The sequence below is a fragment of the Sylvia atricapilla genome, chromosome 2, assembly GCF_009819655.1.
Source record: "Sylvia atricapilla isolate bSylAtr1 chromosome 2, bSylAtr1.pri, whole genome shotgun sequence".
Taxonomy (NCBI): domain Eukaryota; kingdom Metazoa; phylum Chordata; class Aves; order Passeriformes; family Sylviidae; genus Sylvia; species Sylvia atricapilla.
The window spans coordinates 54,735,317-54,759,724 of record NC_089141.1 but is presented as its reverse complement, the minus strand read 5'-3'; the positions used below and the strand labels follow the sequence as shown (position 1 = coordinate 54,759,724).

Genomic DNA, 24,408 nt, shown 5'->3' with positions numbered 1-24,408 from the left:
CTCCAAGCAGCTTTGAATCCACTTGGCTTTCAAATTTATGAATCAAATCCCACAATATACTTGTCATGAAAATGCTATACTATGGATATTTGTCATTAGTAAGAAGCTTATTTTCTTGAGATGGCCTTTATCCAAAACAAGAGCAGAAACTCCTCTGAATCTAAGATTCATTCACCAAAGTAAAACAGCACCATTATTAACTAGCAGTATTTTGGGGATTTCTGTAGCTTCAAGCAGGAGCTCTTTTGGGTGTGTGTTTTTATGTCCTGGCATGAAACCACATCACAAACTACCAGTCGGCTGGACACACCAGGAAGTAGAAAATTCATGCTTTGAAAAGGATGCTTTCAATGCTTTGAAAGCTTCACCCACTCTTCCTTGCTTGTCTTATGGCATAAGACCACCCCTCAAACCTGCAATTATGAGCTTAGAGGCTTGTATTGACATTAGGCAAGACTCTGCCTTGTGATCATTATCTCCTCTGACACGTTGGCAAATGGCTGACAATGCTTGGAAATAATGGCAGGTAAGAAGGCACCTAAATCTCCACCTCAAGCAATATCTGCAAGTTTCTCTGATGTGCCAGGGTGAGAAGGGCTTCTAAAACCAAGACGGCATGAAGGGCAGCATGAATAAGAAAATGTCAGATCTAGGTCTCAGTTTAAACACTAATAGAAATGATCTTTCATTCGAGGTCAGAAATAACATTTAGGCTAAAGCCACTCCTGAAGAAATCTGCTCTTTGTGCTCTGTTCAGAATCAACCACCTTCACTGTTATAAATAGGGCTCATTCTCGTGAAGGCTAAATATGAAAGAAAGAGCACAGAAGTTTTATATTGGAGAAGGCACTGTAAGGAAGGTCACTTTATAGAAAGCATGAAATGTAATTTGGAGAAGAATGCTAATACAAGCTATATCAGATTGTGAGGAAGCTGCAAACAGCATATGTTCTAATATTGTCTTTTATTGATTTTGCTGCCAACATCCCACTTCAACAATGTTACAGCCTCACTTCAGGACTCTTAATGGAGGGGGATGGAGAAAATCAATATACAGAGCTTGCTTCTGCTCCCATTGAATTCAATGTGAGTTTCATTATTAACTGCAATGAGCAGAGGACAGAGTTCAGACTGTTTCATCATTTTGTGTTTGTTTATTCTTTCCCTTTTTATTTAACCTCCTAAGGGGCAATGTGTATTTTTATCCTTTGTTTTAGAAAAGTCCCATTTAAATAGGGCAATCCCCTATCAAACTGTAAGTTTACATGTTAGAAATGATGCCCTGTTTTATGAAACCTAATGAAAAATAATAGCCTGTATCCTGAATTGGGAAAGTTATAATAAAAGATACAGGATTTGAAATAAATTCTAATAACAAAATCATTTTTTTCTCACAAATATTTTCATTCCAATATGAAGCAAATAAAAGCAGTTTAGTTTTCACTGACTTGTAAAATATTACTTTCAATGTACATTGTTTTCTCAATTACAAATAGATGGGATGCACCTGAGCTTCTTTTCGCTATTATTTTAATGCTATTTACACAAAATGAAATATGCTAAAATTATCTCCAAGAATTATAAGCATCATCTTCATTCCAACAACATGCTGTTAATTTTGTTCTAGCATGAATGCAAAACATATTTTAAAATGCTGTCAAAAGGAGACACTTAGAATGTCAATAAAATAACACTAAAATAAATGTAAATTTAGACTGTTGTCACAAGTGGCTGCTTGGTTTTGTGAAGATGTTAGGTTGCTATAGCATTTTCCATAGCAACTTTGCATCTTATTACATAAATAATCCCTCGGTGTCCTTAAAGCTTACTAAAAACAGGATTAAATCTATTCTCATATGTAATGATCCTGCATAAAACCTTATCAGTATGAAATACCCAGAAAACTTGATAAATTGTAATCTAGATAATAGTATTTCTGGCAGTGCAAAAGCATCAAAGCACAACACACTTGTTTTGTAGTAAACAGGACGTTGTGCTACACCCCATATTAGGAAAATGTCTTTGAAGTGCATGTTTCCTACAAAATTTGGAAGTTAGATTAACCCCTTCACGGCAGCACCCACAGGACCAGCAGAGACCTCCACCCCGCAGCCTGTGTGTTGTACATGACCTAGAGCAATTGGCCCAGTACCTGGGACAGCACAAGGCTGTTTTTATTCCCCAGGGAACTACATTCAGCCCTGATTCATCTAGACTTTTCTGCTAAATTCAGCTGCACGAGAAGCATTATTTGAGGCAAATGGACTTAAAACCAGGGGCATAAAATTAGGCCCCTACCTACATGCATCCTGAACTTCAGCCCATTTTTGTAAAAGCTGTGGGAAAAATGGAATGCATTTTATGGCACACAATTGGAGTCTGCCTGATGATAACAGCTCTGAACTGGCATGCTGCGAAAGACACTAGAGCAGACTTTTCCCAGCACAGAGGAAGTAATCATCTTGTACTGCTTTCTAGTGATCACCCCTGATGGTTCCAGGCAGCAAAGCTGATTGTCTGCTGTGCCCAGAGCATTTCCATTCGAAGGGAAGTCACTCCGCTCACAGAGCTCAGAAGGGTTGTTCAGCTGTCTTCTCTGGCCAGAAAGGGGACTGTGTCACTACAGTGACAATTCAAAGCCCCACATTTTAAATACCTTCATTTCTTTGAGAATGCTTCTAAAACCAGGTTGGTGGCATCTGTTGACTGGGTTTATTTGTTTTGTATCACTGCAGGGCTGTTTATGATACCAGCTGCTTATGGCTTTGAAATGGTACCACTTTATTTAAAAAATAAAAAGCAATGCTAGCCCATTAATTTCAGAAGTAAATACATTTTGTTATTTTACATTATGCTTATCATTAAGTGTTTAAAAGAACAATAGGCAAATTATGGGTCTGTTAAATACCAATAAAATCTGATGCCAAAAAGATATGGGATGTAGAGTAATGACAGAAAAATAAATCAGATTTTGTTTGAAAAAAAAAATCTCCCATAAATCCAAAAGGTTAGACTTTGAAGAAAAGAAGGGAGAATTATCTGATCTCTGAGATCAGGAGAAAGAAGATCTGACATGAGATCTGCTGTGACACTTGTTCAGTTGGAAACAAAGGAAAACCAAACTCAGCTCCACACAGCTGGGGCTTGGTTATTTCTATTCGAAGTTTTAACAAGCAATATAAAGCTTTCCTACCAGTTTAATCCACCTAAAAACCATCATTTCCGTTCCATGCGTGTATCACTGCATTCACAAAAGATTTAAAGAAAGCAAAAAGAGGATTGAATTGCAGAGAAAAGATGAATAAGCATGACACAGATCACTTTGGTGTTGTTTCAGGCTTTCCTTGAAGACTTGCCAGGCTTGCAACTTTCAAGACAGACTTGTAAACAATATCCCAAAGTCTGTTTTTTGCTGTGTGGACAAGGGTAGGATTTTCAAACACTGAGTTTCACAAAGACTTATACTCTTCTGTGAGATGGACTGCCCAATATTCAGCCTGTCTCTTACAGCAAGTGACATGGCTGATCTTCAAACAGGACACTCCAGGACAGCATTCAAGATCCAACTTCAGTGTTTAAGTTTGGCACCTACTTTATGTATGTTTCACAATGCTACCATGGAGGATGTCCTCCCTAGCTTGCAAAGCAGCATCAATCTCACATGTTCAAACTGGGTTTGCATTATACAACTTGCAATTTATTATTTGCACACAGCCTCTGAGATGTTATTAAGCTATCTCATCAGAGGTCACACAGTGGTGGTGAAATGCTCCAGGGGTCCAATGTGTGTCCTACTGGAAGTCTGTTGAGCTGGAGGGAGGCCTATACCAAGAAACATATTATCCATATGGACAGAACAGGTAGTGGCTGAATGCAAGAAGAACCATTGTCTCCATTTGATACTAGAGAACTGAGATAACATAAATTCATTGATTAGTCCAGGCAGGGGATATGTAGCAGAGCTAGAGTTTGGCCTACAGCTCTGGGATCCCAGCCAAACACCTTAATCACACAACTATCTTCCCTGCACCCCTCTCCAGGCATGGAGCACTTCACTCTTTTCTGCAGCACCAGCCCCAGTCTCTTGCTGAAGTTGGAGTTGCTAGAATAAACGGCATGTTTCATGTACTACAAAAGCAAAAGATTAACTCACCTCCTCTTACAGTAAAATAACAGGTAGGCATAAACCAAACCTCAGCTCTTCTTTACAAAACATATCTTTACTAATTCTTAGAATCACTTTTGAGGCTTTTACATCTGGTTCCTTACTCCCCGTGACAGCAGGTGGGAGAGGAAGCATCCATAAATCCTGATCATTCTGAAGATTTTTGTATATCCTCTAGATTCCAGCACTGAATCTCTTTTTTTCTCCCTTGAGCTAATGCTCCAGTAGCTGCGCCTTGACTTTCAAATATATTAACTGAGTTGCCAATCATCATTATTATTTTTTCTTAGCAATCCTCCAGCTTTATTTCAACAATCCTCTTGTTTCTTTCAAACTCCAAAATCCACATTGTAGAAAAATCACTGTTTAAAGGCTGTATATATATATATTTTTTTTTGGGGGGGGGGAGGGCGGGGTGTGGGTGGGGTGGTGCAGAGTAATAGCTGGTCCCATGAGTGAGATTCACTCAGTCTCAGGTCACCCTTTTACCAGCCTTCCCTCGAATGCAAATAACTTCTAGTCTGTGAAACTGGGAGGATTTCATATAAAAAAGGCATATGTGACAGTTGAACCAACTTATTGGATACCCTAGGGGGTTCTTCAGGCTATCCTTGCAGCAGTTTGAGATGATCTCCAACATAACAAACGAGTACTGAGGCTTTCCTCTTCCTTGAAGATTCAGCTTGCAGAATAGAGTAGGGTACTGACTAAACCTGGGGAGAATGACCTGTAAAACCTGGATTAGCAGGTTTGTGTGCAGGAGACAGTGGCCCAGGCCTGCAATGTTGAGTGGGGGGAGGAAGACAGGTTTAGGAGATTGGAGATGCCAGTTCTTATTCCAGCTCTGCCACTGAGTCACAGATACCAATCAAGCAAGTTCATGAATAGCTAGCAGAAGCACAATTTGTGGATGAAAGAAAAGGATTTGAGTCCAGAATAATGGGACATACTTTGCAACAAGTCCCTGTGGACTTCTTCCAATCATTACAAGACCAGATTTTCCCAAACAGAGGTTAGTTTCTAACATGCACCATGATTTGATCTCTTGCATGACTCGAAGAAAAATGCAAACTACTCTTAGTAATAGCTCATTCATCCCCAGATGTTATTGTGCACTAGGGTGTCAGCTACCTGTAACATTCCTCTGTGTCCTGCTGGCAGCTGGGATAGAGTTAATTTTCTTCCTACAGCAGCTGGCCCAGTGCTGTGTCTTGGATTTAGTATGAGAAGATTGTTGATAACATACTGATATTTTAGTTGCTGCTAAACAGTGCTTCCTCCAAACCAAGCACTTGTCAGTTCCCCATGTTCTGCTAGTGAGGAGGTGTGCAAGAAGCCTGGAGGGAGCATGACAGGGACAGGTGACCCAAATTAGCCAGAGGGGTATTGCATAGTGCAGAGCTGTGGGTATGCTCAGTATATCAACAGGGGAGTTGGCCAGGAGGAGTAAATTAATGCTGGGGGACAAGGTGGGCATTGCTCAGACAGTGGTATACAATTGTGCATCACTTCTCTCTCTTGGATTTTATTTCCACCTCTCTCTCCTCTTCATCATCATTACTATTACTACTATTATTATTATTATCATCATCATTATATTTTTTTTCAATTATTAAGCTGTCCTTATGTCAACCCACAATTTACTACTTTTTTTTCTCATTCTCCTCCCTGGGAGAGTGAGCAAGCAGTTGAGTCTTACTTAGTTGCCAGCTTGGTCAAACCACAACACTCTGAAACCCCAAATCCAGCAACTCTGGATAAGCATTTGAGCACTGAGGTATTTCTTCACAGTCTCAGGGCTTAGATGTGTTGCAGTATGTTTTCAAATGCTGGGGCTGGAATCCATCCTCTTTTTCTCATGGTGATTAATAGGTTTATCTTCAGATATCCTAGAGGAAAGTTTTCATTCTAACTATTTAGCTGTGAGAAGATGTGATGCACTCAGTGGGTTTTCTTCCAGGAAAGAAGAAATTATGCTGGGAGACTCCTGGAACTACATTTTACTGAGACAGAATGAGGTCTTAGAACCCATTCTAAACAGTTGAATTAATTAAGCCTTCTTGTACTTGCAGTGACTTAACCAGGCAAACCACTAAAAAGAAGACCTGACGCAGGTGTTGAAGCCTCAGGGAATCTCTGTCACTTATTATAGCTTTGGGGTTGTAACTTTCCAGCAGACTTGCTCACATTGTCAAAAAGAGCAGACTGAAAAATAATGTCCCCAAGAAAATTGTTGGAATGGCAGAACACGCAGTCCAGGACTCTGGAACCATCCAGATCAATTCATCACGTTTCCTTGCTTCAGCGACTTTTGGATTTAGACTTTTGAGACTTTATGTGTGTGCACGCTGTCCTTGAATTGAAGAGGCACAATATCTTCATGTTATTCAAGTCTTGCTCTTCCCAAGGTTAAGAAATTAGACAAAAATTTTTAAAAAAGAGGTTAAAAATACAGAAATTAACAATATTTTTCTTACTGTGCAAGATGGTTTCTTTGTGACAAAAGACTCTTGAAAAGACATTCTTCATACAACAGAGGTTACTGTGACTATAAATAGCCACTCTAGTGAGATAAAGTGGTGGTTCTGGAATGGCATACTTAGAAAGAGAGGAAAAAAAAAAAAAAAAAAAAAAGGAAAAAGAGAAGGCAGCTAACACAAATAGTATTTTTAAAAAATGCCAGAAGAAGGAAAGAAGAATCACATTTCTGTACACAAGGGCAATTATAAAAAAGTTCTTTTTCAGTTTATTTTCATTTACCAGTGTTTTTATACCCAATAGCTCTTTTAGTTTAATTCCTAGTTCCCTCTATTGTCATTGACAGAAGAACCAAATGCACTTGCTTTAACTGAGAGTGTAGTGTTGAAAGAAGAAAGCCATAACATTAATTTGAGAATCAGATGACTATGTATACAGCAGGATGGATCAACTCCACTGAGTTTAAGAGGATGATGAATGGTACAACAAACAATGATGGACACGTACTCAGGTGGATTCATATTGCTAAATTTTGATTTAGAATGCAACACAGTACTGGGCTTTCTCAAGTGCCCACATTGTGACAATACAAATAACCTGAAGTTGTCTGGGATAGAACACTGTAGAAATCTCAGATATCATAACTTTAGACAGTAATGCCTTCTTTTACACATGAAAACCAAACATGCTTTCCTATCTGTAGTATTACGAAACGAATGACCAGCACAGCTCTGCCCTAAGCACGTAAATGTTAAACTTGGCTGAACTGGTAAGTGTTACAGTTCAAAACATCTCTCCTCCTCTTCTGGCATGCAGGCTATATGTATTTCTGGCTCTACCTTCCTGTTGTTAGTTCTAATGACTTTTCTCCACGAGAGTGGACACAGCCAATGTAAAATGATTAGACAGTCATAAAAATTGCTGATTTCTAGCAGTTCCTGGCCTGCAGTGATCCACTGTCTCAGCTTCAAACACTCCACTAATGGCATCTAGAAAATACAAATTCACAAAATTGGCCTAGCAAAAATTAAGGCTGCCCTTTATGGGGTTTATTGTTGAATTTTTCTTCCAGGAAAAATACTAAATCTCCCCTTAAGAGAGATGTCACAGTAAAAATTTCTTTGCTTGAATGACACTCCTTCCTTTGGTCTTTACTTCTGGGGACCTCCAACCTCACACAGAATCCCATCACAGAAGGAGCCAAAGAGTTCTCTCTTTAAGTTTGAATTCACACCTTTTGACTGGCATACAAAGACCTGAAATCATGGAATGGAGGAGATTCTTTCCTTTCTTACTATGGTGCCTTTCCTTTCTTACTATGGTATGAAAAGGACTAGATCAGGATTACCCTAGTGGAGACTCTCAGTTTATTTCCATATTATTCCTCCCTTCTTTATTTTTCTGAAAGTTCACTGCTGCCTGGCAGTTTCTAGTCATGCTTTGGCTTCAGCTCCTGAAAATGTCATTCTTTATATGAGTGTCTAAACAAACCAACATTTGCTAGCAACTCACAAATTATTAGCCAAGGCCAAGAAATAGAGCAAAGCACACATCCCGATCATGTTACCAGTTAGTAACTCTGACAGCTTCTGAGCCACCTCTTGGTGTCCATCCTGGACAGTAGAGTATTTGCAGAAGGCTGAAAAAGCTGCTTTTCTTATTCATATTACATGCACCCTTGTTCTTGGACCCATGATAGCCATCTAATGAGTGTCTAGCTCATGCAGAATGCGGTACCGTACTGTGAAATAGGCGCCCTTAGAAAGGCAGTATGTGGGGCAATCAAAAAAGCCCCACAGTTAAAATGATGTTTATTAAAGAGATTAGAGATTATTATGTCTTTGTTGCAAAGAAAGGTACAGCTCAGAGAATACTGACCAACGCATAACTTGAACTGGTCGCATAATAAAACATTGTTTCTACCGTGGAATGAAATGCTGTCATGCAAAGCTGCAGGGAGTGCAGTAAGGAAAGATAATGCTTCCAGCCAAGGGCAGAACTGGAGAATTTTCATCATTATAGAACATAGCAGGTGACAGACATCTCCTAGAGACAGCTTGCATCATTCAAATAAGTAATTTATGAAGGTTTAAAATAAGATACTGTCTTATATAATCGAGTATTAACATGTCACTTCTCATATGTAAGTTTTTGTTTGCTTTTAATAAAACAACACTTGCATATATTTACCTGAATCATCTACTCTCAGCTTTTTACTGGGATTGTCACCACTGTCATCATCGGACATTTCCATCTCCTCTTCCCGACGGATTCCCATGAGCTGTTCACTGTGAGCATTTCGGAGCTCCTAAAATCCAAAATTACTTTTTGTCAGTATTAACTTCCATTAAGTCATTATATATTATTTAATATCTATTTTTAATACTGATCTGATTTTAATTATTCATCATTTATCATATAATAATATTTATTTGTGTATGAATATTTATAAAAACAGAAGCACAGGGCATTCATTCTTCCTGTGAAAGAACTGAGTTTATCAAAGGTAACACTCATGAAAAATGAGAAGAAGTGACTGTCTCTGTTCAGTGATCTTTAGGTCTGCTAAACATAGGAGAACATTTTAACAGCAGGGATAATACTTAAAACTGGTGTATAAAGCAGACTGATAAAGAGATTGTCAGCCTGCTTAAGGGATAGCTAATTCTTGCTTGCCTCTGCCACTTGGGGTACGATAAATTTGGCCAAATGTACAACACACAAAGTTGTATTAACTAAAAGGCATCCTAAAAGTGCCTTGTTCTCTCTGCTGATTGCAAAGGAAGCCGAGAGTAGACAATGCAGATGAAGAGCTGTATTTTGCAAATATTGTGTATTTGTGGCTATTAGGCCATATAAGTCCCTAATGCTGGTCAAAGGAACCTCACCCTCTGTCTCTATGCCCAGACTGCCTTGGACTTAAAAGACCCAGTCCCATAACGCTGGCCTGAAAGTCTTTGCATCTTGATCCAAAATGAGTGGCAGCAGGGACAGCTCGGTCTCTGGGTGACTGCTGCAAGGGCAGGCAGGCAGCCCCTGCACATGTCACCAGGAAAAGGATCAGCAGGCATGTGGGCTTTGTAGGAGTCTAGACAGTCTTTGTTCTGGGTAGAAAAGCTGGCGCGGGTGTAGCGGCTGCCTTTGTAATGGCAGCACCGAGAAGATTGAGAGGACTCTATTTTGTCCTAATAATCCTGTCAGGTGTAACATGGGGATGCTGCACTGTGATTAGTGTAGGCTTTGTCCCCCTGCAGACAGCTAATTTTTCTGCCAACAAAGAGCTTAATTCCCAAAGAGGTGGTTTGAAATCTCTGAAACAAGGGAGAGTCGTGTGGAAGGAGGAGACAGCATTGAGGAGTCCGACAACAGCCCTGTGCAATTAACAATAATCTGTCAGAAGGGGGCTGTGTGGAAAAAAGGGAAGGCGTTTCTCTTGAGCTGCACTCTTCGTTCATCAGCAGATCTCAAATATTCTGAAAAATGTATCTGTGCTCATTAATCCCACCAAAGGCAAGGAACCTAATTAGTGGGTGTTTTATGGGGGAATAATTTCAAATTAAAAAAAAAAGTTATTAAAAGGCTAAATTATCAACCAGTGTCTAATGAAATCAGAAGCATCTCTGGAAGAAACTGGCAAACCATTTCTGATTTCCTTATTGGAAAAGGCCACCTGCACATTTTCTGGGGAAGATGTCTGCACACAAGAGCAGACATTCACTTACATTTACTCCCTCATTAGTGGACAAATGTCCTTGATGCATCAGTGTCTACATTATCAGCAAAGTCAATAATTTTCTATGGAGAATGTGTGCGTGCGTGAGTCTTTTCTTTGCCTTAGGTTTCTAGCAAAGCTTTTCTAAATTCAGGAAAAAATTGGAAGGTGATCAAGTAATTAAACAAATCAGCAGATAATATCATGGTTAGAAGATACAATTTAAATCAAATATACCATTTGGTTTATTTCCACCACATTTCAGATCTGAAAAAGAGGCATTTCCAAAATATATTGATTTAGCTAATGCTTTACATAATTTTGAATTGTTTTATTTGTCCTCCTATTAGAAAAACAAAAGGTAGTAATTTTTGGAAAAAATTAGTAGAGAATCAACATTGCTGGAAAGTCCAACTCTTACACATTTCAGTTTATTAAATATTTAGAAACCAGCAAATGAATGACACACCCCATCCCTTACAGAAAGTTAGTTTAAGAAGGGATGATCTTAATATAATTAAAATAATCTACTAGCAAATAACATTTTCATATTTCTCTAAAAGATAAGACAAACAGCAATCCCCAACTTCCCAACTTTCAATTAAACAAAGTCATTATCCACTATGTATATGAAATATTTGTGAACAAAATGCAAAATACAGTTTGTACCAATAAATTATGCTAACATTTTATTTTAAGTGTCCCATTATTGAAGTAATTTTGTATTCACCATAATAGCACTGATAATAAAGTATTCATTTGGTATTCATGTGGATGTTACATTTAGTGCCATTGGTATTCAACTGTAATTTAGCATCAGTTAATGGACACTTAAAATGTTATCCAAATGATTTATATCACAGCACTTCAGTGTTTCTCAAACTAAGTGTACAACACTTATTTTACAAGTGTACTACAAAATAATTAAATAAGTGCATCTTACCTTCTAAAGTTTTTATTCTGAGACAGAGAAAAATCATTTAGAGGACTGTGATAGTAACAATCAACACACTGTGCCACATGACAGTAAACCAAGTGTATGTAAATTGCTCATATTAAAATTTAAAAAAAAAAGGAAGAAGAAAGAAAGAAAACAAAGACAGCGGTACTTACTTTTTAAAATACAGGCTCATAGCGTATATACTGAATTTAAATTGAAAGCTGGATGACCAAAACACAGGATGAGGTCTAGCACTTCCTTTGCTGCCACTCACAGCAAGGGGAGTTAGTATTCCATTTCCTTTGCTCATGCTTATGACAGTCACACATGCATGGTCCCACATTTCTAACTCTGTGTGGTTGTACGATTACATTTATACTGGTTTCTTTGCAAGCATAATTTTTAGAATCAACACAAGTTATGCATCTACTTTTTCAAAGATAAACATAGAACAAATGGGAGGGAATATGTCGCAGTTAGGGACTTAATATCCTTAAGTCATTATTTAGGAAAGAAAATTTTTATTTTATTTTCACTCAAAGTCATCTTATAATGACCATAAGATGGCACAGAGAAAAAAAATCTTTGCCACAGAATTCTTCTTTTAAAAACAGATCATGATGACTCCTAAATTCCTTATTTGAAAATACTGTTCCTAATTTCACTACTTCAGTTCATTATTTTAGATAGTAAACATAATCTTCTAATGATTTCCCAAATTTTGCATGAAAAATAAAAAACACATTGCTCCCTGTCTTCATGTTATTTAATGACTATTACCATAATGAGAGCAATGGGAGCAATTCATACTGTAGATGAGACTGTAAACGGCCAGTTGATTAACAGCTAAAATGGTAGCTGTAAATATTGCCAAATACACTACGTCCAGCTACAATCACACTCGTTCTGTGTCAATCCAGCTGTGAGATGATGGATAGAAAGTAAAAATAAAATCACCAACCTCAGAATGCTTTCGCCAAATGTCTATGTTCTTTCGCTGGGCTTTCGAGAAATGGTCCCAAGCTTTTTGTCTGGTAGAAGCGTTGAAAACGGCGACAATCTGCTCAACTTTGGTGAACAAGGAAGTCAAACAAGACAAGCAATTTATGTTGTGATCACTATAGAGAAGCAAAGCAAAGACACTAGGAGTCTATGGATGATGTCATTACTGAAACAACATCATCAATATCCATCCAATGACGTGTCTTTTGTACTTACATTGTATCAATGTTGGAGATGTCTCCCTTCAAGTCTGTCTCCATAACGTTAGTCTACACAACTCTTATGCACCAAGTCTACACAACTATGCACCAAGAAACAGGCATGCAGCTGCTTCCCCATGACCTCTGCTACCACTCCCTTTGCAGGTGTGGCAATAGGTGTGTGATCACAGAAATGACCCTTGAGATATCCACCTGACACGTGTTCCCCCGCAGCAGCGGTGCACAGACGAGCGGGCTGCACGAACGAGAGCATGAAAGGCAGACAGGCTCTTGCAAGGGTGACTATCTGATAGTGGGAACTTGCCAGCAGGTGGGAAGGGCTGAACCACACATCAACCCTGCACTCTGTGGCTGCAGCTGCTGCTTCTCCTCCATTCAATACCAAAGGGCTCACCTGTGGTAGATCAGTGCTGTCTCCATGGCCTATGTATGGTTACTTACATGAACAGACACTTGTTTCATATAAGATGAAGAACAGATGTGAAGTGGGCTTCCCTCATTCAACTCTAATGAATTTGTTCTGAAGCCAAATGTTAATATTTAGATCAGTTATCTAGGATGATTAAGTTCCTCAAGTTTTTAGCTATTTCTTCAATTCAGTTGAGAAAGCTTTTCTCTCAACAGTTTTTTCTGTTTCTTCACTTCAGTTATAAGCAAAATTGTCCTTCCACAACACTGACCTGCCTAAAAATAATTTGGCCAAGACGTAAGTTGCCTTGATCCCAACACAAGTAACTGAAGAAAACACCAATAAATTCAGATTTTCTACAAACGACCTTGACTGTACTCCTGAATGAGCAGCTGCGCCAACCTAAGAAGTTGAACTGAAAAATGCATCAACTCTTTGACAAGGTCCTTTGCTATCTATCTCTTTAGATTCCTGGGTGGAAACAATGTCCTTTCTTTATCAAGTTGCAGCCTGCAGCACTTTTTGCTCCTCTCACTGAAAAATGGTGGCTTGAGTGCTGTAATACCCTCTGCCCTGGTCCCTTATCTTGCTGATCCAGAGCTTCTCTCATTCTCCCCTTAAGTAAGAGATGTAGAGAATCTTACTATACATAGCAACATATCCTTCCTGAAATGGTGAACTCACCTGCTAAAGCAGTATCTTTCACCTCTAGAATGGAACGTTAATTTAAGCACATTTCTTCTATTCTCTGGGTTTTTACCACTTTTAAAGGCTGCTTTCAGATTCCAGAAGATTACAACATTTTGAATGGAAGTTTTTCTTTCAAAGATGATTAATTGCCTTCTAAAGTCATAAAAAACAACTGTAGTTCATTTTCTTTTAAAATGAATATATATAGGTAGTTTACACTAAAGAAAGAGCTTCAAGCCAACTGCGATGATCTTATCCATTTGTAATCCATTTAACTTTTAAAGGTAGATGTGATAATTTCAGCCCATTTGAACTTACTTAGACTGAAGAGTGGATGTATCAAGGAAATAATGCTGTGTATATTTTTTCAATTAATTTGAAAAGAATGAAAATGGTAAAGCACTCTATTATTATGTGTATAGAAATTGAGACTAGAATTTAATTACTGTCATTCTGTTGATGACCCAGGTACTCAGAAAATTTTGCTTAATTAACAATCTGTTTTCAGTTTGCAAGTGGAAATTCAAGTAGAAAAGATTCACAAAGATACGAGGAAGAGCTGGTTTGCCATTTTCCACTAATAAGTATTAATAAGATCATCTGAATTTTGAAAAACATTTGAACTTTAAAGTGTTTAATTTCCATTATGGGAACAGGTGCTAAGTTTTATCAAAAGTCATTATCTGATCATTTCAGAAACTTTCCTCAATGGAAACACAAGCTAGGAAGATGCCATAGCTTCTTCTTGCATAACTGCAGTACATTCACAAAGTGAATATTAAAATTATCTTCTTCACTTACCTAACCTTTTGGAATTAAAAAAGTGACAAGAGGCAGGACTGTATGAGTACAACATGCTAAAACCCAAAATATTTAAAGAAATTTTATGAAACAAGCAGCAAGGGATAATATAGAGAAAAATGCAGAGGAGAAGACTTAATATGTATCAAGGACCAACATATCAGTGCTCTATTCAAAGAAAGTGTCAATGCATGTACAGCATTTTCAAGATTCAGAGCGATCTAGACTATGAAGCTTTGGAAATTCCAACATAAAAGGTCTCCAGCAGCCAGGGCCATGGTTTGACAGTACAGTGAAGTGCCTTGACATCTTTTTGTACTGCACCAAAATCCTGCATTTATGTGCTATGAGATGGCAATTCAACGTAAACCTGCTCTGCTACATTTGCTCTTGTTGCACCAAGACTCATTTATTTTCCCATAGATACGGAAGATATGGAAGATATGGAAGCCTAGATATGGAAGCCTAAAGCTGGCCTAAGGCTTGTGCTCTGGGAAACTGGAAGACAAAGCATGACACACCCACTCCTGATCAGAATCAAATTTGTATGGGTAAGTGAACCAGCAGCACATAGCCCATAGGGATGGTAGATTCACCCCTAAGGATGAGCCACGAAAGGTTTATATTAGCTGAGAAACTCCCCAGTTAACTAATTTTTTGTCTGTGTCTGAGTAAAAATGGGCCAAAGAGAGGCCCCAGATTTTGGGTTGAAAACTCCATAATCTGAGTCTCACTGCTGACCATGGTTTTCAGATTATTTTCTGATCTCCAAGAAGAAATTTCTGAATCTATGTAACAGGTAATATCTATCTCTCTAGGGCACCTTGAACTCCAGAATGCACTGTAGTGTCAACTGTGATTGGTAAGTAGAATTATTAAGTAACATGAAATATTCATTGTCAAACATCTGTTAGTGAGTTCTATGCTATATCAAATTTTCATTGACCATATGCAAAGCTGTTTCCTTACTAAATTAGGATTTAAAAAAACACATTGTTCTGGAAGGGTCCATAACGTCATGTTTTTCCCATCAATATAACTTATAGGATGTAAGTTATTGCATCTTTGCTAATGACTTATTCTGCAGCTGCTAATTTACATGGCATGTTTCAGACAAAGGATTATTATCTAATTGTTTTTCTGCTGTGTTATTTATAACTAGAAACACCCAAACAACTAAGCCTAGAGTGATATGCAAGTGCCAATGTTTAACAAATGTAATGCAACTACAATATACTTTATTAGAGGTGCCAGCTTATAGTAAGTATATTAATAGAAAGTTTAAGCCTCAGCTTCTGCTGCCATAAAGAATGCTACCTGGAAAAATTATTGCTATCAATTATAAATGTAAAAGCAGCCAGAAAAACTAAAAAAACCCAGCAACAATCCCTTAAATAATGCCCGCAGAATTTGCATAGAAGATTGTATTAAATGGAAAACTAGAGTATCTCCAGGGCAAGAAAATATTTGATACAGGATATTTGAAAATTGTACCACCAAAGAAAAACATAAATAAATGAGAAGCAAAGTGTAGCCTCATCTGCAGATTAAGAGGCAGAGAGAACACTTTAACCCTGCATTACATTTATCAAGCAGTCTATTTTAAATACATGATTGAGCAAAATTTGAAATTTATCTCTGGGTTCAGGAGTTTAGAAGTACTCGATTTTCCTTTTGCTTATTACAAGATAAGCTGCTGTGCATATTATTTTGTACTACATATTATATTATATATAAGCTATAATAGAAAAAAGAAACAAAACGCAAACTGAAAAAAATATGTTAGAACAAAAATAAAAGTCTTGGCTGGCAGATAAAATAATCAGATTTCATGTAGAATTTTACTCCAAATTCCACCAATTAAGGACACAGGATGAAAAGGGCTTTGCACTAAATTACTGCAAGTGTCATAGTAGAATATATGGCAATTTAGCACAGAAAAATTCTGTAAGAGTGCGACAGTTGACATGAAGGGTAAAAGAAAAATTCCACCCATAAAATTACAGTGTAAAGGAAACTGTTACAGTAAACGTATAACACACTTTTCAAATATAGAGTCGCAGCACAGGGAGATATGGAGTTGGCGTGGTTTGGGTCAGAAGCCCTGTTGCTGAATCCTGACTAAGCTGCAGTCTGCCAATTGATTTGGCTCCAAGCCCAGCAAACCAAGGAATTACAGTAGTCAAAGCTAGATGCTGAAGTGAATGAATTAGAGTCTCCAGGTCAGTATTGGACAGGGAAGAGAATATTTTTGGCAACAGTCCTGAAAGGCATTTGGTAATGAACTGAACAGAACTTAGCATTAAGTCCAAGGCCAAAATTGTGCATAGGTAAATGACATGTGACATTACTAAGAGAAATAGTAGCCAGATTGCAGAGTAATGAAACATGTATTATTATAATTAATTGGAGCCAAACACTCATTCTTTTGGTTATGGTACTGTTTATTTTCAAAAAAAATTTGCCTGTCTCACTTTTAGAGCTGAAAACCTGCAGCCTATTCCTGTTACTCAATTCACATGCCACAGATGGAGAGACAGATGTGATTGCCTTTGACTAGCAGAGGAAAACATAAGAGTTGGAAATATCACCCTGGGGAAGACTGCAGATAATGCAAGGGATGGGTCCTGAAGTAAAGCATACCACAGCTGGATATATAAGCAAAGGCCATTATAGATTTGTATAATGAGGATACAGGTTTTGACAGCTATGCAAAATATCTCACCTGCCACAAATAAATGCCATAGCTGTTTCTCTTTGCTTTTGGTTTTGTTGGGGTTTTGTGTTTGCCTGTGTTTTTTAAAAAAACTTTTTAAAATCCACAGTTGTCTGCAAACACCATCAGAGAAATTTGGTCTTCATGCTGCAGACCTGCTGTAGGTTCCTTAAGACATGGTGTTAAGACATAACACGATAAAGGAGAAAACCATAGGACTTCACTATTCTATCCCCAGATTCTACCTTTTTGTACAGACAGAGAGAATGGTGCCTCCAGTGATTTATCTCCCAAATAGTTTTGCTGTGCGGGCAGTCAGCTTGCAAGGATGTCATCCCTCAACCCGCCTTTTACCAATAACTACATCAGTACTAGCAATCAAAACCAGCCAGGGACTGTTCCCTGCAACCAACGGGCACAACATGCTGAGTGTCCCTGCAGAAAGAATGCTTCTCTCTTCCCAAAAGGATGCATTTCTGGGAAACTACTTGGCCTGCATCATACTCTAAATGTACCACATTTTGTGGGAAAACACTAGCTCACCCAGAGCAACAACTTTCTAACATCTGAACAGTATGGGCCAGCCTGCCCCAGCTCAGCTTAATTTAATCCTACAGACAGAGTCAGGGGGGTCATCCTTTACTAGCAGTTCCACCTTCTCTGCTCTCATCCTGGTACAGAGGTTTCAGCAGTGCAGAGAGTAATTACAAGACTTATCAGAGGAAGAAGGATGTTTTCCTCTTCCATCTACCCTGTCTCACCTACCTGAATATTAGAAAGAATGTCCTGTCTTTAAATTATTTCTGCATTTCCCTTTGAATAGGCCTACAGCATCTGAGACCAGCAGAGAGTGTGTCTGGGTTCATGCTTTCTTTTTCTTCCTGTTCCATTTGACTCAGACAGGTTCTAGTCAATCTGCTTCTGTGGGTTATTAAGAGGCTGAGTGAATGTCAGTGATCTGTACCTGGGTGATACAGGAAGAAATACATCTTTCTAATAAAATAAGGAGATCCTTCCACATAGACAAATAAAACAAAAGTACTTATACTGCAACACTTACTATGACCCCTGGTCTTGTAAGAATATCAAAGCCTAGCGCCAGCAGACATTGGTTTCCTTTCTCCTTCTTTCAGCTGAGAAACCCAGTGGAGAACAGTGAATAATGGGGCATTATGGGGATACTAAAAGTATCCCCAATTTACAGGATTCATACTGAAACCTGTAGTAACTTGTAGGATAACTTGCCTGAGGTATGTATATCAACAATGGAAAGTTCTGGAAATAGAATGCTCCCTGTTAAACCTTGAAATTAAAAAAAAAAAAAAAAAAAAAATTAAAGAGAGCTCAGTTTGCCCTGCAAGGCACTGCTAGAAAATCTATCTACAATTTAAGCTTTGAAAATCTTTTATGTTGTGAAACCATGGTTTAATTTACAACAGAGAAACTGACAGCTTGGTGTAACTGCAAGAGCTGGCGCCATGCCATGTGATAAATCACTTGGACTCAACAAGACCATTTCACCTTCATGTCATTTCTCAACAAACAGGAGCCTGACATGAGACCAGCACAATACAGTAGGGCAAGTACAAATGCACAGTACCTGCTCTTTCAATGCCACCATCTTACATTACCGAATGGACTACATGGACTTTGTGTTGACAATCAGAAAAAAAAGTAGAAAAACCTCAATTGCCCCCCACCAACTCAAAGGAAGATGAAACAAATGCTGCTTTCTTTGTCCATTATAAACCATCCCCAAAGTCCAGCTAATTAGCAGTTCTTTCTTTTATTTATTGTTAGGCACACCTTACTTTTCAGTTCTCAGTACTTAAAAATAGCAAACCTGGGAACTACCATTTTTGGCAAATCTATCCCAAAAGAGAACTCCCAGGGAACTCTGCAATGTAGGAACATCATAAATGGGACTAAGCCATTGCAGGTTCCATTAAGTGAAGTAATAATTAGCAGGAATCTTGAAGATTAAAATGTTCCTGGGAGGAACAGGAGGGCTGTATTTGTTTGGGGCATAATATGGTTTATTTGGCTGAAGAAAGAGGATAGAAGTGTGGATAAGGAGGTTTCAACAGCCATAGCCTCTATTGTCAATCAAATCAAAAATTCGTCTCACACACTTTAGGTGTGAAATTTACTTCTCCATTTGTTGCCATACCTTATGTTCCCTTGCCTGCCATGACTTCTTCCTTCTGTATTTTTCTTCCTTCTGTGTGTGTCCACCTTTTTCTCCCACATAGTCTATTCCTTTGAAAACTCTCTTCTTGCCCCATAACATCTCTGTCATAATCAAAACCCACACCATTTATGACAAATCCAGTGATTTGACACGAAGCATGACTGCTGCATAATGAAGGGAGCAAGTATTTCAATCACTCATTGTTGCATAGGATTATTCATATTTATAAGGTTTATTCAATCATTTATAAGCAGTCTGGACAGCTTTAGATGTACAGACCACATGGTATGCACAGCCAACTCATCCTTTTGGGTGAAACCTCCACCTTTCCTTCCTTTCCTAATGTCTCTTCCCCATCCTTTATTTCCACAGAACATTTACAGCTTAGTTCTGTGATGAATCGGGCGCTTACCTATGTCTCTACTCAGCAAGGCAAGTCAAAACCAAGCACAGATTTCCACGTGATTAAAGCACATGCTTCTTTGCCTGGAACCTTGTGTCATCAACTAGGAGAAATGCAGATTCCAGGCAAGTGGCACGAGTTGTCAAAATACACTGAAATCTCTTGGAAGGAAGTGCTTTTATTTTTCTGCAAAATACCATGCATATTTATTGGACTACATTAAAAACCAAAACCTCTTAAAAATAACAGAAGAGCTCCTGTTGAAATTCTGGCCATGCTTAAATGGATACCAAGATTCATATTGACTTTAGGTGGAGTGAAAGCTACAGACAATGGAAGGAATGCAGAAATTCAATGAAAATGAAACACAAAAGAATAAGCTATGTGAAACACTACCAACTGCAACCACAAAGGCCTATACTGCCAAAAGAAAGGGAGGAACTACAAGAATGCAAGGTAAAATAAAAACGGAGTCTTTCATCTCTATTCTCTGCCACTGTCACAGCATCTTGTATAGAAGTGCTTTTGGGAACATGTGTATATGAGACAGAAAATCTCACAGATAGAAGCACAACTGAAAAAAGAATAAAGAGATCCAGCAGAGCTTTACTGGACAAATTATCAGTATAGAAACAAGCCAAGAGCACAGTGACTAAATGAGCTAACAAAAGGAACTGGATGGATTGTAGAGGTTATTTTGTACATAATTTTTTTTCTATTTTAGAAATGCATCAAGGTAGAAACTAATAGTGGCAACTAATGACATGAATGATTAATGTTTTTATTTGTATTATAGTGGCATTTTATGACACCAACTGAGAACTGGGCTGCACTGTAAAAACACATTATATGACTCAATCTCTTTCACAAAGAGCTTAATGATGACCTAAAAAATTGCACATAAAGTAAGCTCATATTTTTGAATTAGTGAGTGGCAAAGGAAAGAAAGACTGTAAGACCGGACAATTAAAGAGCAGGAAAATCCTTTCAAAAAGTTGTTATTAATGCGGAGCAATTCAAAGAGTACTCTGGAAAGCATGATTATATATAAAAAGTCTGACTGCTTAGAGAATTTTAACCAGCATGCTTTCAATATTTTTAATGAAACTGGCTTCATTTTTAGTACTGTGAGAATACTAAAAAGTGGAAAGATTTTTTGGGAGAAAGTACTGAAGTATGGAATTTAAAGCAAATCAGATGAGACAGTGATTTTAGCAATCACCATTATAGCAACATAAATTCTATCTTTTCTAAAGCAAGAGAGCAACTTCTGAAGTGAACCTGTAAAGAGAAAAACAACACTGATGCCAATCAATTCTTTGAAGAGAGCTAAAAATGATTTTTAACATTTTTCTTATGTTTTTGAATATTAAAAAAAATGCAGATTCTATCTCTGAAGGCACTGATAATGTTAAAACAGATTAAATCATATCCAGGGAGATCAGAGAATGAAGAAACCTGAAAGGAGCAAGATTTTATTCAGTCTATTGAGAATGCTTTTCCCTTCAGAACTATTTAACTACAATTTTATTCTTTTCTTGACAGGGGGGTGTAATTAATATCAGACACCTACCAGCTATTTGATAAAATGTTAATGTCATCTAATATACCACTGGAGTCCTTTAGTAGAAAGGAAAGGAAAACTCAAGGTGACAGTTGTGATAATCCCAAAAAGGGTCACGTGACACACAGCCTTCTCCCCAAACCTTTGATCTTTCCTAAATGGACAGGGCTGCTGAATCAGCTCAAAGTTGAATCTAGCTTCACTTCCTGTTTCACAAGTAAGGGCTGAACATGCTTAGCAACAGGCAAAGCAGGTAAACTGCACAATCTCTTAATCCACACAATCACAGAATGGCTTGGCTTGGAATGGATCTTAAAGATCATCTGGTTTCAACCTCCTGCCATGGGCAGGGACACCCTCCACTAGACCAGGTAGCTTAAAGCTCCATCCAACCTGTCCTTGAACACTGCCAGGAGTGGGGTATTCACAGCCTCTCTGGGCAACCTGTTCCAGTGCCTCACCACTCTCACAGTACGTTTCTACCTGATATCTAATCTAAACTGGTCTCCTTTCAGTTTAAAGTAATTTCCTCTTGTTCATGTTCATCCTGGACATCAGAAAGAATCTGTTCATTGAAAGGGTGGTTAACCATTGGAACAGGCTACCCAGGCCAGTGGTGAAGGCACCATCCCTAGAAGTGTTTAAGAAATGACTGGACATGGCACTTAGTGCTATGGTTTAGTTGGCATGGTTGTGCTCATTCAAAGGCTCGACTCAAATGATCTTGGAGGTCTTTTCCAGCCTCACTTGATTTTATGATTTTATATCAAGTAATCTGCCGGGAGCTCTATGATAAAAACTACCCTGCCACTGTTTCCCCACAGGCACACAAGAGACTGATTCATGGACTCTGATGGGGACCCGGTTTCAGAGTCCACTAAGCCCATTAATTCATTAGCAAAATGGACAAAAATGATGGAATATTGTAATCGGCTCAGTAATCAGATATGGGGGACTTACTTCTCTTCATTACACCATGTGTGCTTAACCTATGAATTTGTATACCGGGACACATCCACCACCTTGTGTGTCTTACTCTTTAGACATCAACTTCATTTTGAATATGGAATTTTTATTCACCTTTAGGTACTTTTGTCAGTGTTGTCAAGTTTGTCAGTATTGCTTTAAATAGTCTGAAAACTCAGTAAGAGGTAGGCAAAGTTTACAGTGCATGGAGAAGAGAGTCAGAGAAGGTAATTGCAGCTTTGGTGTAGTCTAAAAAAACACCAACAACCCAACAGGGATATCTCTAGGGTCTCCACTTTCCTTAAACATGAGGATCAACATCTGTAAACCTCAGGCTAAAAAGGTGGTTTGAGAGGAAATGAAACAGAGATGAATGGAAAGTCAAGCGGCAGTGTCACACGCATCTAAGATGTGGAAGTAAAGTAGATGTCAAACCACAAAGACAGACCTATCCAAAATCCTTGAAAACAATCCATACTTTAAGCACAAATTCCAATCTAGAAAAATCAATTAATTTAATAAAAAGAAAAAGTAGACATTTTTCTGTCTTTAGTCCTTAAATAACTGAAGAAGCACCATACCAAGGCTAAGATGCCCTGTAGCACTTAAATCAGGTGCTATAAATTTGTGGTGTGACAGCAGTAATACACTTTACTTCACAGATTATCCTGGCACAAGTACCTTGATCAAGTAATTAATTCACGTGCTGAGCAATTGACCCAGATTTTTAGGGGTAATCTGCTCAGTAATCTCCTAAATACCTCCAGGCACAAATGTGTAGCAAGGATTCCAATGCCTGTACTTCTTTAGAAGTTGGGCCATAAGATGAAATGTTCTGGTCACAGTAATCCTCATTAATAAGAAAGTATTTTATACTGAGACTCACTAAGACAGTGTGTGTGTACCTATGTGAGTGTGTTTCAGGTGAGAGCACTTGAAGTCAACACTATTTCTTTTCCCTCCCCATAACATTCATTGCTGTCATTTTTATCTAACTCCAAGTTCTTTCCTTATGCTACACCTGTCTGTATAAATGTTGTACACATTAAGTGGGATTAATCTGCTCAGAACAAGGCACGTAAAAAGTGGGATGTCTGGTTCAGAGCTAAGCCCCCTATGAATCCTCTATGGGCAGCAGAAAACAAAAAAGGCATATCCAAGGGATGATTCATCTCATTGGAAGAGCACCACGAGGTCAGTTTGATGACTCATTCTGTGGAGATTCTTATTTTTCTCTTCTGACTGCAAAGACAGCCCAGAATGGTCAGCTCCAAGCTGACATCTGACCTAGTTCATGAGAGAAGACTGCCACATGATATTTTTAAAATCCTGTAATATTTATGTCAAATGGCCACATAGCTGCAGCATTACATTAGACTTTTGGATCCTTACTGCAGAAGGGTAGAAGTGTGTTTTTGTCATTGCAGAATTGAATAGGCCACACACACCTATTTTGGACATCTTCTATTTTCAAATTCTTCACAAAGCAACTGACATATTGTAACCAATTATGCAGGACTGTGGAACAACAATGGAAAAAGATGCATGAAAAACATTTCCCAGATCAATTCAAATATAGATCAATTCAAATTTCCTTGAAAAAGGGAAACTCATTTCAAAATTTCCATGCTTAGCAATCTTAGGCATATACATGTGTAAAGGAAAAAATCATCCATCCGTTTGCAGCAAGTTTGCAGCGAATTTTAATAAGACGTATTAGTGCTAATAATGGCCAATGTTTATGATGCTTATAAAATAAACAATGGTGAACATCTGGAAAGCTTGTAGAATTTGTTCTTACGAAATCACAGTGTAACACCTTTCCCTGAGCCTGCTTTTTGCTGACCATGTCCTCCTAGGCCAGATCTGTCAGAAATTTTATTCTTCCAGACACTGCTGTTAGTGTGGCACTAGGAAACTCACATTTTGAAGCCAGAGCTATTTCTGTTTTTGTAAGTTCAGCATTCAGCACATTATAGGAGCAAACCAGATAGCCAAAACTGCAAATTTCCACCTGAAACTACAGGGATCTCTATTTCCAAGTGACAGATGTTCTACAACAGTTGGTGACAAATGGGCTAATTTAGACTGATTTAACTAAAGTTCAGCCTGCTGACAATGGGGGACTTTTTTTAATGCAGCTGAAGAAG

At 38.2% G+C, this 24,408-nt stretch overlaps 1 protein-coding gene across 6 annotated transcripts in view; it reads right to left on the bottom strand.

The window, feature by feature from the left end:
* Window positions 1-24,408, bottom strand: part of ENOX1 (ecto-NOX disulfide-thiol exchanger 1) — a 307,210-nt gene that overhangs the window by 53,792 nt on the left and 229,010 nt on the right. For all 6 annotated transcript variants that reach the window (XM_066313327.1, XM_066313322.1, XM_066313323.1 and 3 more), the window contains 2 exons: window positions 12,257-12,363; window positions 8,834-8,951 (listed from right to left, as the gene is read on the bottom strand). In XM_066313327.1, the coding sequence (XP_066169424.1) occupies window positions 8,834-8,951; window positions 12,257-12,363 (225 nt within the window). The remainder of the gene's footprint in view (window positions 1-8,833; window positions 8,952-12,256; window positions 12,364-24,408) is intronic.